At 49.9% G+C, this 15,575-nt stretch overlaps 1 protein-coding gene across 11 annotated transcripts in view; it reads left to right on the plus strand.

Annotated features, from left to right (window-relative positions):
* Positions 1-6,361: 6,361 nt before the first annotated feature.
* The window catches only part of DZIP1 (DAZ interacting zinc finger protein 1), a 53,055-nt gene continuing 43,841 nt past the window's right edge, over positions 6,362-15,575 (plus strand). For 4 of the 11 annotated variants that reach the window (XM_017343555.3, XM_017343559.3, XM_017343558.3 and 1 more), the window contains exons 1-8: positions 6,362-6,499; positions 7,126-7,223; positions 7,585-7,798; positions 8,262-8,512; positions 8,612-9,172; positions 11,536-11,620; positions 13,714-13,761; positions 14,329-14,453. In XM_017343555.3, coding sequence (XP_017199044.2) covers positions 8,510-8,512; positions 8,612-9,172; positions 11,536-11,620; positions 13,714-13,761; positions 14,329-14,453 — 822 coding nt within the window. In that variant the 5' untranslated portion in view covers positions 6,362-6,499; positions 7,126-7,223; positions 7,585-7,798; positions 8,262-8,509. Of the gene's footprint in view, positions 6,500-7,125; positions 7,224-7,584; positions 7,799-8,261; positions 8,513-8,611; positions 9,173-11,535; positions 11,739-12,287; positions 12,351-13,651; positions 13,762-14,328; positions 14,454-15,575 lie in introns of those variants that run through there. The other 7 variants (XM_017343557.3, XM_008260108.4, XM_070048381.1 and 4 more) reach the window with 5 other exon arrangements.

Consider the following 15,575-nt stretch of genomic DNA (forward strand, 5'->3'; position numbering starts at 1 on the left):
GCCTGTAACAGCCAGGGTTGGGTGAGGCTAAAGTTGCCACAAATTCCATCTGCAGTCCAAGTACCTGGGGCATCTTTCAATGCCTTCTCAGGTTTATCAGCAGGGAGCTGGATCAGAAGCAAAGCAGCCAGGATTTGAACCAGCACTCTAATATGGAATGCCAGCATTGCAAGTGTGGCTTACCCTTGGGTACCACAGTGCTGGCCCTGCCCTTTGATCATTTGAGCTGCCTAATATTCCATCAGCAACACTACCCCTTTAACATAATCAGCTTTTGTTGTTGACAAGCAAAGAAATTTGACCTAATATGGAAATTGACACCGAGAATGGCATCCTTAGAAAATTTATGGGGTGTTTGGAATTGGTTATTGGGCTAATGTGAGGCTTCCAACAACATTCTTTCTGGAATCATTCATCCACTGAGTTTGGGGCTCTGAGAACTACGCAGTTGACACTGAGCAATTTAAAAGAATGAAGAAGGCTGGACAACTAGGCATGGTGATCATGTTTGTAGAACAAAATCAAATCTCAAAAATTTACTTTTGTGATATTCTAGTTCTTTCTGTAAATTTGGTGAAAAAACATCAGTTCCTTTTTAAAATTTTAAGCCTGAGGGCACACATACACCAAACCTAGAAACTGATTTTGTAAATTCAGTTCATAATCTTTCTAAGTCTATCCTAAGAAATTTGGAGAACTAATTAGAAGACAGTGAATCCTCAGCTCATGACAAGAGCCTCAGGTGATTACTGACGTCATAAATAAGAGTGTCAATTGTTAAATCAACAACAGGAGTCACTGTACACTTCCTCCCCATGTAGGATCTCTGTCCTTAATGTGTTGTACTATGTGAATTAACGGTATAACTAGTACTCAAACAGTACTTTATACTTTGTGTTTCTGTGTGGGTGCAAACTGTTGAAATCTTTACTTAGTATATACTAAATTGATCTTCTGTATATAAAGATAATTGAAAATGAATCGTGATGAAGAATGGGACGGGAGAGAGAGTGGGAGATGGGATGGTTGCAGGTGGGAGGGAGGTTATGGGGGGAAAAATCCACTATAATCCAAAAGTTGTACTTTGGAAATTTATATTTATTAAATAAAAGTTAAAAAAAAAGAAGACAGTGAATCCTGACAAGTGAAAATGGCAACATCTAAAAGGATTCTGAAGATGGAGTGCAGAGCTCCTTAGAGAGTGTGACCCCCAGACAAAGGACATTAGCATCACCTGGGAACTTGTTAGAAATGCAAAAATCTCTGACCTGTCCCAGGCATACTGTATCAGAGACTAGGTTGGGGACACAGCTGTCTGTTAGTAAAAAGTCTTCTAGTAACTAATGAAATTTTGTAACTACTAACTTGAGGATCTGAAGTCCTCAGACTACCTCTCGGCTGCCTTTACTTGAGGAAGCTTTGCCACTTTTGCATGTAAGAACCATTAATTTCCCTTTCAGGAGCCACGCCAAACTGTTGCTCTAGCAACCAGAGTGCTAATTTAGCATCGTCTTATAAGGCAATACTGAATCTTGGTATAGAAGAGTTAGAAATCTGGAAGTAGTTGTAGGAACTTGCTAATTTGTATCCTCAAAAAAATTGGGAGAACGTGGGAACAGATTTTGAAGTTGCTAGATCAAGGAACATGTGCCGTATTTTGGGTCAGGCCAAATGAACAGATTGGGCACTTCCCACAGAGTAGACATTCATTGTGTTGACAAGCCACAGAGAACAATGAGAAGGTGCACTGAGCTTTTCCTACAACAAATTACATCTCAAATGTCTAAGCTTCCTTAATAACTGTAAAGGAAGGAATTCAAAGACTTTAGGAAAAGAGAATAGAAGACTGAGTAGATTATGCTCATCTATTCCAGGCATCTTTTCATTTGATAGAAATGTTTATCTTGGTAATAAAAAATAGAGATTGATAAGGGGTATCAGTATAGTTTTAGTGCAGGAAATCAAAGCCACTGTAAGTATTGGAGCAGTTAGGGAGCTTGTACAGAATCAGATGCTTGAGAAATCATTGAAAGGCCACTAGAGAAGCAGGAATGAGGGATGGGGATGGAGTAGCCTTGGAACTATTAAATCCAGGGGCTGGCATGATGGTGTCGTGGGTTAAGCCACACCGGCAGTGCCAGCATCCCATACGGGTGCCGGTTTGAATCCTGGTTACTCCGCTTCTGATCCAGCTCCCTGCTAACGTACCTAGGAAAGCTGTGGAAGATGGCCTAAGGGCTTGGGCCCCTGCATTCACCTGGGAGAACCAGAAGAAGTGCCTGGCTTTGGCCCGATACAGTCCCAGCCACTGCAGCCACTGGTGTCTCTGCAGCCATGTGACACCCTTGAAAATTGTGACCAGACATGCCGAATTCAGCTGCTACTTTTTCTTTTTTTTTTTTTTTTACAGGCAGAGTGGACAGTGAGAGAGAGAGACAGAGAGAGAAAGGTCTTCCTTTGCCGTTGGTTCACCCTCCAATGGCCGCCGCTGCAGCCGGCGCACCGCGCTGATCCTGGCAGGAGCCAGGAGCCAGGTGCTTTTCCTGGTCTCCCATGGGGTGCAGGGCCCAAGCACCTGGGCCATCCTCCACTGCACTCCCTGGCCATAGCAGAGAGCTGGCCTGGAAGAGGGGCAACCGGGACAGAATCCGGCGCCCCAACCGGGACTAGAACCCGGTGTGCCGGCGCCGCAAGGTGGAGGATTAGCCTATTGAGCCACGGCGCCGGCTTACTTTTTCTTGTTAATACTGGGATCCTCAGGCCGGCGCCATGGCTCACTTGGCTAATTCTCCGCCTGCGGCGCTGGCACCCCTTGTTTTGGGGCGCCGGTTCTGTCCGGTTGTTCCTCTTCCAGTCCAGCTCTCTGCTGTGGCCCGGGAAGGCGGCAAAGGATGGCCCAGGTGCTTGGGTCCCCCCTGGCTTCGGATCTGTGCAGCGCTGGCTGTAGCGGCCATTAGGGGAGTGAACCAATGGAAGGAAGACCTCTCTCTCTCTCTGTCTGTCTGTCTATAACTCTGTCAAATAAAAAATAAATAAAATAAAAAATAAAAAAAAATACTGGGATCCTCATGATCCACCATGCCAGTGAAAGCATCGGGAAAATGGCTTCTGCCCCATTCCATCTTTCGAGTCATTAAGAGTAACTTACGGTTGGCAGAAACCAATTTGCTTCCAGAATAGGAGTCTGGAAGCATGATGTTTAGCTTACTAGTCTATACACAGTAGGAAGGCCCATTAAAAAAGAAAGAGCGCTGGGGCCAGCGCTGTGGCTCACTTGGTTAATCCTCCACCTGCGGCACCGGTACTCCATATGGGCGCCGGGTTCTAGTCCCAGTTTCCCCTCTTCCAGTCCTGCTCTCTGCTGCGGCCTGGGAGGGCAGTAGAGGATGGCCCAAGTGCTTGGGCCCCTAACTCCTGGCTTCAGATTGGCATAACTCCTGCTGTAGCAGCCATCTGGGGAGTGAACCAATGGAAGGAAGACCTTTCTCTCTGTCTGTCTCTCTCTCTCACTAACTCTGTCAAAAAAAAAAAAAAAAAAAAAAAAAGAGCGTGAAGGTGAAGTGAAGCAACTGCATCCATCTGAGAGGGCAGGCAGCTTTTTACTAAAATCTCTTTCTGGAGGTGGCATGCTGAGTGCAGGAGCCACCACTGAAATGGGATGGGAAGAACTCAGGTGCCTGAGCTCCTATGGAAGCTGTTAACCATTAAAGGCACATCAATCCCCTGGATCCTAATAGGCAGAACCATGGCCATGTAATTAGATGCCAAATACAGTCTGACTTTCATGGACTGCTGATTGTGACAAGTGAATCAGGGGCTTCAGAATGTGACAGGTCTTCAAACCAGATGTTCTTGTCTACTGTATACCCTTCCTACCCTCCCCCACCCCAAATGCCACGATTGAGGCACCTTCCTTGAGTGGTAAGTTTGGATGTTGCTGGTTTTTTAACCTGTCTTTCATGCCTGAATTAATTCAGTGAAGCAGATTCATGGTTTGGTTGAATTGGAAATTAAGATTGCCACCTGGCCATTTTCTTCATTCAGGCCATCAGGAAACAATTAAAGAAAAGGAGGTTGTGGTATAGGTTGGTCTGGTGATTTCAAACATGGCTTCAAAAATTTTGGATGCTTCCTCCACTCAAAATGCAAACTTGGGGGCCGCATTGTGATGCAGCGGTTCAAGCCCAGGCTGCTCTGCTTCTGATCCTTGGGCCCCTGCACCCACATGGGAGACTGGGAAGAAGCTCTTGGCTCCTGGCTTCGGACAGGTCCAGTTCTAGCCATTGCCGCCATTTGGAGAGTGAACCCATTTGGGGTGTGAACCAGCAGAAGGAAGACCTCTCTCTGTAACTCAGTCTTTCAAAATAAATAAATCTTTAAAAAAACTAAAAAATAAAAAAACCACAATGTCCACCAGATATCTGACCCTGATTATCTTTACAATAATAATAATAATAATAAAGAGAGAAAACAGGTTGTGGGAGACAATGTCAAAGTTTTGGGAGTGTCTCCCTTCAAAAAAAACATCAATTTGGGGGCTGGTGCTGTGGCACAACAGGTTAACGCCCTGGCCTATAGTGCCAGCATCCCATATGGGTGCTGGTTCGAGACCTTGCTGCTCCACTTCCAATCCAGCTCTCTGCTATGGCCTGGGAAAGCAGCAGAAGATGGCCCAAGTCCTTAGGTCCCTGCACCCATGTGGGAGACTGGAAAGAAGCTCCTGGCTCCTGGCTTTGGATAGGCGCAGCTCTGGCCATTGAGGCCAATTTGGGAGTGAACCATCGTATAGAAGACCCCCCCCCCCACCGTGTAACTCTAACTTGCAAATAAATAAATTAATCTTTAAAAAAATCATTTATTTGAGGACTTACTTTATGCTCAGTGCGCCAAAATACTTGGTGTTCTCATAATCTGATGGAGGAGAGATATCTCAATAATTTAAAAAGAATGTTTAATGCAATAATTGGTATAAGAGATTTATGCAAAGTATTAAGAACAGATATGGCTGCTAGGCTCTGTCAAAGTCAATTGTTTAATCATTTATTCTAATTCTACACCTGAGAAAAAAAATACACTGACAGTAGGAAATGGGGCATACACATAACCCAAAAATATATTATCAAATAATAATTAAACAACTACCCCCCCCACATGCATACACACACACACACACACACACACACAGGGTACAGATTTACAAACCTCTGGCCCTATATATCTCTTGTTGCCTGAAATGTGTACCTAGAAACATCTACTCAAAGAATTTATAGGATTTTTATGGGGATCTTGAGTTCTCTTTCAGATTCACATCATTTTGAAACTAGATAAATCTAAAATGTCACACTATCCTAGACCTTAAGAATTCAAGGAAAACAAATTCAACGAATTGAACATAAATTATGTACTGAGCTTTGAAGCCTTGTGCTAAATATGGTACAAGGTTCAGTCAGGGAGAAAGAAGCACAAATGGTATTTTGACAGTCACGTGTTGTCTGGTATAAATCCTGCAGCTACTATTTTCCAATTTAAGAACTTTTTTTCTCTTTTGCTATAGTAGATTCCAGGATTTTGCAAAAGATACACCCAAGTGTGCATCAACCTCAGGGTTGCTAAAATGGCTTACACATACTTTCTGGATTACTCCTTATTTCAAAATACTGAATTTTGAGCCATTGCCAGAACCCACGTTCTAATTTTAACTTAGAGAAACAGTCACACAGCTCCTGATCCACAACCGCTCTCTCTCGACGCCCACTGCCCAATTATCTAGAAGTAGGAATCTATACCTTTAATCCTAAATTGGGCACAACGGAAGGAGGCGCGGAAACCTGCGTGGGTTTAAATCCTAGAGTGCCAGTCTCATTTTCACATCACGCAAATGCAGGGCTGCCTAACAACAGCTCTGCAAGGGGCCTACAGCTGCCGACTGCCGCGGTTGGAACGAATCTCTTCTGGGAAGAGAATTCCCGCACAGCGTTTGTTGGAAATCAGCTATCTGTCGGCCTGTTTGACCACCGAGTAGGAGCGAAATCTGTTTTTCTCTTTGAAAAGCCTTCCCGGGGCCAGCAACAGAGCGCGCCCCGGCACCACGTGTCTGCACCAGCGACGGGATTGGCAGAGAGCGTTTCGGAGCCGCGGTCTAGACGCGCGCGGGCCCGCCCAGCTGCCAGAGGAGCCGGGGCTGCGGAGAGAAGAAGCCGAGGAGGATCGCAGAGGGGAGGGGGCGGGAGGGGGGTGGGGGACCTCGAGACGCCGGCGGCCTGCAGTCGGAGGAGACCAGGAACCGCGCCAGCCGCCCAGTCTCGCCACGACTTGCCCGGTGGAGACGCGCTGCGTCCTGCTCGCTGGAAAAAAGGCGCCTGTTCGCCTCTCCGCGCTCTGCCGCTCCTCGGCCTCCGCCGGCCCCGCTTGCGCTAGCAGCGCCCCTGGGATCTGGGTCCCCTGTGTCGCCCCGGTCCGCTCGCAGCGCCCGGCATCTGCCCTGGAGCGCGCAGCTGGGGTGAGCCGAGGGCAGGGATGCGCCAGGCGTCCGAGGCAGGACCGGCGAAGACGGGCCCGCCTCCGGCCTCTCCGGGCTACCAACCGAGCCTCTCCAGATCCCGCTGGCGTGGCCGCTGCAGCCCCCCAGTCCCCGCTTGGCTGCTTAGGAGGGACGCCGAGGCCCCACTGTTGCCCGCGTCCTAAGGGCCTTTGTCTTTAGCGGGTTCGGCGGGCCCGCAGTGCCGCGCGCCGGGGACCAGAGGCTCCGGCGCACGGCTGGGGGCCCTGCCGAGATGGGGGGCGGAGGGAAGGCGAAAGCGGGCCCATTGCTTTCTCATCCGGCCATCTTGTAACCGAGATCTGACCAAGGGGGCGAGGACGGCCAACATGCGCGGTCCCAGGCTTGGAGAGGCTGCGGCGAACCGAGATGAACCCTAGGACCCGCGCGCCTCCTCGCTCCGGCCGCAGTGGGGCGCACAGGCAGCCCCCACGTCCACCTCCGAGCACGGGTTAATCCCTCCAACAGACCAGGGGAAGGGAAAATAGGAGGGATGAGGGGCCGGCATTTCCTCCAGCAAGCGCCGGATTCGTTCGATCGTTCCGTTCGGGAGATTGAACGCCCTCTCCGTGCCCGTCCCGTGCTAGGTGCTGGGGGCTACATCGGTAAGCAGGAGAGACCCGGCCCTCGTTCCTGCGGATCCTGCAGCCCAGTGGATGGAGCCCAGAGCCTACAGACCTGCCAGGTCGGTATCCTGACGCCTTAAACAGATGGGGAAGCCGAGGCCCAGGGCTGACCATCTTGTTCTCGGTCAGGCAGCAGGAAAACAAGAATCAAACCCACAGCCCATCTACGAGTGTGTATGTCTCTAGGGCTTTTATGCCAGGCTGCAGTGGGTCGTTAGTAGTTGTTTATTTATTTACTTTTTCACAAGGGCCCTGAAACAGTTTGGGCGCCATGGGACGTGCATGCTTTGTTTCCTGGATGCTTTCCGATGGGTTTATTTCGGGGTCTGGAAAGTGCTAAACGTATTTGATATTACAACTTGGCTTCCAGTTACTCTGAACGGCATTTCCCTCTCTTCTGTTCACCTATTTGGCTGTTAGGGAAGAAAACCATTTTCCCGATGGTTGGTCCGAGCAGGGTCTCCCCGGTGGACTGAGGAATGTCTGGCTTTTCCTCTGCTCGCTGAGCTCTGTGGTGACCACGGGCAGCCGCCAGACCACCCCGAGGATGAGAGGCCTCAGGTCTGCAGGTCGCTGCTAGGACAGCGCTGGCTTCTCTCCGGAAAGCAATGCAGACCACACGCAAGCTGGGAAGGTAAATACCGCGGCCTCGTGGAACTGGACGCGAGGATGGTGAAAGGCCCCCTCCGCCGGTTTTAGAGGACGAAAACGCCTTTGAAAAGCAGCTGAGCAGGAAGACATTTAGGAAGCCTGCCATCCTATATGAGTAACTCCCAGTTTACTTTATAATCACAGCTGGATCGCGATGTGGTATTTTAAAACGCACCTTTAATTTTAGGCGTGCAATTTTTAAAAAGCTGTGACATGTATATATACCCCCGGGGTAATCAACACAACAGTCAAAATGTAGGGCACTTCTAGTATCCCCAAGTTTCCCAGAGCCCTTTTGCAGCCGGCCCCCTTAAATGCACACACGGTCTTTTGGATGGATAGATTTGTAGAACGACAGCGGGTGGCACCTAAGAAGGCAAGCTCCCCGGGCTGGCGCCCTTTCCGGGAGCACGGGTGTCACCACTCGGTCTGTTCTGGTCCCGCAGGGCGCCGGGCGCATGCTGAGCGCGCGCAGGGGGACGCGCCCTTCGCTCCGGTCCGGGCTCGGGCGCTGCCATAGTAACGGCCCTGGACGCCCAGACCCTAGGTCGCCGCCGCCGCCGCCGCCGCCGCCGCGGGGAACCCGGCCTTCTCCCGCTCCCGAAGGCCGTGGTGGCGGCGGCGGCCCCGGCCGGGTAGAGGAGACCGCCCCGCTCCCCCGACGCAGGCACACGCGGCCGACTGGCTTGCGAGCATGGTAAGAGGCGGGATCCCGGGGTGCGCAGCGGGCACGTCGGCTCCACGGGACCCCAGCTCCCCGCCCCGCGTCCCACCACGCCGTCTCCTCCTCCCACAGCCCTTCCAGAAGCACGTGTACTACCCGCTGGCCGGCTGCCCCGAGGGCCCCGACGCCTCTGCAGCCGGCGGCGCGGCGGGGGCAGCCGCCATGGCGTGTTTCCCTCCCAGCGCGGGGCTGGGCCCCCAGCCCTTCTTCCAGTTCCGGCCTCGGCTGGAGAGCGTGGACTGGAGGCGGCTGAGCGCCATCGACGTGGACAAGGTGGCCGGGGCCGTGGACGTGCTGACGCTGCAGGAGAACATCATGAACATCACCTTCTGCAAGCTGGAGGACGAGAAGTGCCCGCACTGCCAGTCCGGGGTGGACCCGGTGCTGCTGAAGCTCATCCGCCTGGCGCAGCTCACCATCGAGTACCTGCTGCACTCGCAGGAGTTCCTCACCTCGCAGGTGCACGCGCTGGAGGAGCGGCTGCGCCTGAGCCTGAGCGACTGCGAGCAGAGCCGGAAGCTGCTCACCAAGCAGGCGGGCGAGATCAAGCTGCTGAAGGAGGAGTGCAAGCGCCGGAAGAAGATGATCTCCACGCAGCAGCTGATGATCGAGGCCAAAACCAGCTACTATCAGGTGAGGTCGCCGCTCAGGGTGGCTCCCGCCCCCCCCCCCCCCCCCCCCCCCCGTAGCCGACCGCTGGCCTGGGTGGTTACCTTCTGCAGCACCAGGGCTTCAATCATTAAACAGCTAGGTTGTCCGAGGACCTCACTGAAGTGCTCCAAATGCGCTTGTGGGAGGCGCTTCCTCCTGCTAATGGATGTCCTGAACGACCAGCCGTGGACCAATGGCTGCTCTGGAAGGCGGCCCCAAAACCATGTGGAGTGATTAGACTTAGGGGGTTGTCTCATTTTTAGAAAGTTTGGGATACTTTCAAATGGACAGAAAAGTGGCCACAAGCGTACAAAGAACTTTGATACACGCTTCACCCACATTCACCAATTATTAACACTCGGCTGGACTTCCTCCAACTCTGTGTGCCCTACGCTCTTGCCTCTGAACCATTTCTCAGTGAGCTGGGGACTCCCCGGTACTTCCACGTGTATAGTTCCTCAGACCAAGAGAATTTGCTTGCATCAGCATTTAGAGAATTAAACATTTTTTGTTTTTCTAGTCTTAATTTACAGCTGCTATGGGTTACACATTGAGCCCAAGATAAATATAGCAATTTTTTTTTTTTGACAGGCAGAGTTAGACAGTGAGAGAGACAGACAGAGAGAAAGGTCTTCCTTTTCCGTTGCTTCACCCCCCAAATGGCCGCTACAGCCAGTGCGCTGCGACGACCTGAAGCCAGGAGCCAGGTGCTTCCTCAGGGTCTCCCATGCGGGTGCAGGGCCCAAGGACCTGGGCCATCCTCCACTGCCTTCCCGGGCCACAGCAGAGAGCCGGACTGGAAGAGGAGCAACCGGGAGAGAATCCAGCGCCCAACCGGCACTAGAACCCGGGGTGCCCGCGCTGCAGGCGGAGGATTAGCCAAGTGAGCCGTGGCTCCTGGCCAATATAGCAATTTTTTTTTAGCATAACAAATCAATCTACCTCTTACTAATTGATTAGATGGAGGAAGTGCACAAGGTATAAACAGTGTTTGGAAATGATATTAAAGTAAGCAACAGGGTGACAAGATCAGTTTCACACCCTTACTTTCTAGTCATTTTAGTGGAAGATGGTTTACTGGACTAAAGTGTTCTCAAACTAGATGAGCAGTCAGGAAAGAATTCTCTGAGAGGCTTGTGTCTGACCTTGGGTGAGCAACCATGAGGTGTAACCTTCAAATCATACTTTTTTTTTTTTAAAAAAAAAGATTATTTATTTATTTGAAAGGCAGAGTTACAGAGAGGCAGAGGCAGAGGCAGAGAGAGAGAGGTTTTCTATCCATTGTTTCACTCCCCAGAGGGTTGCAACGGCTGGAGGTGCACCAATTCTAAGCCAGGGGCCAGAAGCTTCTTCCGGGTCTCCCACGTGGGTGCAAGGGCCCATGGTCTTGGGCCACCCTCTGCTGCTTTCCCAGCCCATAGCAGAGAGCTGGATTGGAAGTAGAGCAGCCGGGACTCGAACTGGTGTCCACATGGGATGCCGGCACTGTAGGCGGCAGCTTTAACCACCATGCCACAGTGCTGGCCCTCTGAAATCATACTTAACATGGTTAAGGCCTGTTGTGTAAATGTCACTTGAGAATCAAATATTTACAGATAGTGCTATGATGTCTTTTTATACAGCACACAGAATAGATTCTCTTGAAGCATTTTAAAGTTTATTGTGTTCTAGCTTTGACAATTATCTCGTAACAGGCCTACTGTATAAAATCCTGTTTGCTTATTAACATCTTTTCATTTCACTGCCTTGGAAAAAGCTGTTGGTAAATAAAGATTCTGAAAGATGGGTGATAGATAAGGATAAAAGGGAGAAGACTCGATTTTATCAAACAAGTGACACCTGCCAACTCCTGGCAACTCAGAAGATACTCTGGATGACAGTGTTGACTTTGTGGAGTGCTCAGGCATGACATGAAGAGGTAGAAGTGACCGGGCCAGCTTTCCTACTTGGGTGGAGGGCTACACTCTGTCCTCTATAAGGAGTTTGCCATTGTTTCTTTATGGGTCTTTGAGCCCTGTGTTTTAAGGTGACACTTCCATAGTCAGACCACCTGGGTGTGAGGCCCAGCTGTTCCAATGTAAATATTTCAAAGGCATTTAACTTCAAAACCTTGTTTTCCTCATCTGGAAAATGGGTTCGTTAGTAGTAGCTACCTTCTAGGGTGATTCTGAGACTTCCATGAGGTAGCACACATGAAGCATGAGGAAGGCTTCCAGTATCATTTGCCAAGATGGTATCTTTTGGGAAGAAAGCCTTCAAGAGTTAGTGTCTCAGGTGCCCAAATTTTAAATGCTGGGTAGAAAGATATTTGTTAGAGATTTAGAGATTTGTTACTCTCTTCTCAGTGCCATTTTTGTGACAAGGCCTTTATGAACCAAGCTTTTCTACAAAGTCACATTCAACGCCGCCACCCTGAAGATCCTCACCTTGGTAAGCAATGAGATCTATGTCAGAACTGTTTCCTTTGCGTTCCCTTTTTCTTTTTTTCAGTGAGGCATGGTCCAGTGCATTTCTCAGTCCTTTTACGTGTGATAGTTCTGCCAATCCAGTAAGTAAATATTGAGCCCCTACTATGTGCATGCAATGCCGTAAGTTCTGGGGATGCAGCTGTAGCACAGCAGAGAAGCGTTGCTCTCTTGATCTCACATCCTCCAGTGCGTGGGGCCAAGGAGCCGCACGCAAACAAGTATATGAGAAAGTCTTTTCAGTTGGTGGCAAAGGCCATGAGGATGTGAAAAGAGCAGGAAAATCAGGACTCCAGGTGGTCAGTGAAGGTATATATTAGAGATCAGAATGATGAGGAGGTTCCAGCCTGGTGAGAATCTGGAAAGTGTCCCAGGCACCTGGAACGCTAATTGTAAGGGTCCCAGGGGAGGTAGGATGAGGTGTTTGAGGAACAGAAGGGAAGCTGGTGGAGTAGAGTGAGCAAGCAAGGTGGTCTATGATGAGGCTGGAGAGGGAGTTGCCAGACCACAGGAGACCTTGAGGGACCTAGGCTGGAAGGTGGGTGTTTTATTGAGCACAGTGGGAAGTCACTGGAGGATTTGAACTAGGGGAGGAACATGATCTAATTTGTACCTGAAAATGATTCCTCTAGCTGCTGCGTGGTGCCAGCAGTGGAAGCAGGTGGAGAAGTGAGGAGGCTGTCCCAGCAGCCCAGGTGAGAGATGGTGGTAGCCTGGACCAGAAGGTCCCAGGGCAGAGGGAAATGAAGATGAGGTGTTTTGGACATAAAGCTATAGAGATGTGACTTAGCACGAGAGCAAGAGGAAATGCAGAGTTGATCCTGGGTTGCTTTCCTCCTTGGTGGAGGAATGGCCATGATGTTGACTGTGATGGAGGGCAGGGGATGGCACTAGTTTGCAGTAGGAAGGAGAATTGGGAGCTTGTGTTGGCCATGGGTACATTTCCATCACACACATAATCTACATGCATGTGGGGAATGCTGCAGGTTGCAGCTCAAGGGAGAGAGCCCAGCTGGAGATAGGAATCTGGGAGTCAGTGGGAGAGCTGTGTTGGCTGAGGTCATTCAACAGAGGATAGAAACGGCAGAGGCCAGTGCTGAGGTTCTCCCAACCCTAGGCACTCCGGAAGAGCAGCACAGTGGAGAGGGAGCAGTAGATCTACAGGGGTCAGGAGGGAACTCTGTGGATGTGTTGTCATGGAAACCAAGAGACAAAGTCTTTCAGGAAGGAGGTGGTGGTCCATTGCACCGACTGTCCCTGGGGCACTGGGTAGGAGGAAGCCTGAGAACTGACTGTTGTCCAGATGCTCAACTTGAGTGAGCTGGGAATTGTGAGGGAGTAAGTGCTATAGAATACAGACCCTGATTCCAACAACATTGGCTGGGGAGGAAAACGGAGACGTGAGAGACATCGTCTAGACCAAAAGGCGGGATGAAGGGAAATTAAGATGTGCCTGACTGTTGATGGGAACTAAGCAGAACAGAGGAGGAAGTGAGGAGGCCAGCAGGGTGATTCCAAGTGGTTCCCAGATGTGAGGCTTCCTGCTGTGTGGGTGTCCTCAAATGCAAAGAATGCAGGGTGTCCGTCCCCTCCAGCAGACTGAAGCTCTGCAGGTTGTCAGTCATTCTCATTTTGATTCTTAGGATCCAGAAGTGCTTGTTGCTAGCTTGTTACCCAGTACCTGAGCCTTTTTCCCCACCTCCATTTAGGGCCAGTCTTTTTCTATTTCTGCCCCTTTTAGGTAAATAGATGTATTTAGGAAATAACTAGGCTTTATAGAAACAAAAGAATAAGCATAACATTCCACTTAAAAGCTATGGACCACAGAGACAGTTCAGCAGTATATGGTAAAGACTAGAAGGATGCACTATTTTACGTAATCTATCATTCTTCAGTATGACACTGACCTTCTTTCTCTTCTGTTTCAGTATCTTATTCTATCTCATACTCGTATCAGAGAGCATTTCAGACTCTGAAATGAGTATTATTTCTTCAGGTCATCTTTGAGATTCTGACTTTCTACTTTGGTTTCCATCCCTTTCATGTCTACACTCACAGACACATGTATATCCATTCAGTCATGTGTACATCTTCATGTAAGTACAGGTACCTAAGTACTCTCCCTTCACTTGTCTCTACTTTGTGCAAGTTTTCAGTACTTCGCTTTTGCCCCAGCTGACTGAGAATGGCCCAAGTTTTGCATTTGGAATGCCCGCCCTTTGCTTGTGTTAGCACCGATGGGGTCCTCAGGAGCATTTGGTGGGAGCCCAAAGGATGGTGACCTAGAGACTTTTATACCGTGGCACCTGCAGTGGAAGCCATTGTTCCCATGGAGACAGGCATCTCTAAGAAGAGCCCACATTGCCATTGTGTCAAAGCAGCCAGGATTATTTGTTGCCACCATTGTTGCTCCCCACACAGCGCTCTCACACTGTCTCCATCAGATAACCCAACCTCAATACAGTGGCTGAACAAATCTGCCAAAAATAATTCCTTTCCCAATAACATAAAGGGCTCCAGATAAGAACTACAGAGCAAAAATGGGCTCACGTGGGATGAAACCAGTAATAATAACCCAAGGAAGAGCTTCCTTTCTCACCCATAGGACTGTACCCTGTAAGTTTTCAGATGGCGTCTGTGATCTTGTTTTGACAAGACTTTCTGTTGGAACAGACTATAAGGCAAAGGCACAGACCGATAAGCTGCAGGGTGAGATCGACATGTTGAAGGAGCAGCTGCAGCTCACCAAGTCTCAGCTGGAGACCTCCCAGCATGCCCATGCCCTCCGGTTCTCTAAGGTATGACACAAAACTCTGAAACAATAGCATTTTAATTACAGTTCTACCTAAATCATGTGTGCCATGGACTCTCATAAACAGGACCCTTAGAAGATTCTAGAACTTGATAAAATGTTGTATTCGGTACTGCCAATCTTACTCTTTAGTATCTTGCTACAAAGCACATCCTGGAAATATAATTCTCTTTCTCTCTGCTTAAAACAATCCATATTTATTATCTTACATTACATTTCTGTGAGCCCAAAGTCTGACGTGAGTGTCACTAGGCTAAAATCAAGGTGTCAGCAGGGCCATGGCCCTTACTAGAGGCCGTGGAAAGAGACCGTTTCCTGCTTGTTTAGGTTGCTGGCAGAACTCAGTGTCTTGGAGTTGTAGGGCTCAGGTCTCTGCTGGCTGTCTGCTGAGGGCTGCCACTGCTTTCCCGGTGAGGCTGCCTGTGTTCTCTGGCTGACGGCCCTCTTCCTCCATGTTCAAAGCCACCAACAGTGGGTCCAGTCCTTCTCCTGCATCAGGTGTCTTCTCTTTTCCATCATATTTTTTTTTTGACAGGCAGAGTGGACAGTGAGAGAGAAAGACAGAGAGAAAGGTCTTCCTTTGCCGTTGGTTCACCCTCCAATGGCCGCTGAGGCCGGCGTGCTGCGGCCGGTGCACCACGCTGATCCGGTGGCAGGAGCCAGGTACTTATCCTGGTCTCCCATGAGGTGCAGGGCCCAAGCACCTGGGCCATCCTCCACTGCACTCCCGGGCCACAGCAGAGAGCTGGCCTGGAAGAGGGGCAACCGGGACAGAATCCGGCGCCCCGACCAGGACTAGAACCTGGTGTGCCGGCGCCGCAAGGCAGAGGATTAGCCTAGTGAGCCACGGCGCCGGCCCCCATCATATTTTTGACCTGTTTGTGAGCCCTGTTGAGTACTTGGAAGGTCTGATTCAGTTACTTAGGGATGATGAAGGCCTCAGGAGGAAAGACAGCCGTGATGCTTGAAATCCAACTGCTGTGGGTACCAAGTCTGCCTTCGCTGATCCAACCGAGGAGTGACCTGAGTGCACTCCATGGAACAAATAAGACCAGGAGAGAGCATTTATCTTGTCACTACTGAACTACAAGTAATACTATGCTCAGTT

The sequence above is a fragment of the Oryctolagus cuniculus genome, chromosome 9 (assembly GCF_964237555.1).
Source record: "Oryctolagus cuniculus chromosome 9, mOryCun1.1, whole genome shotgun sequence".
NCBI classification, from domain to species: Eukaryota; Metazoa; Chordata; class Mammalia; order Lagomorpha; family Leporidae; genus Oryctolagus; species Oryctolagus cuniculus.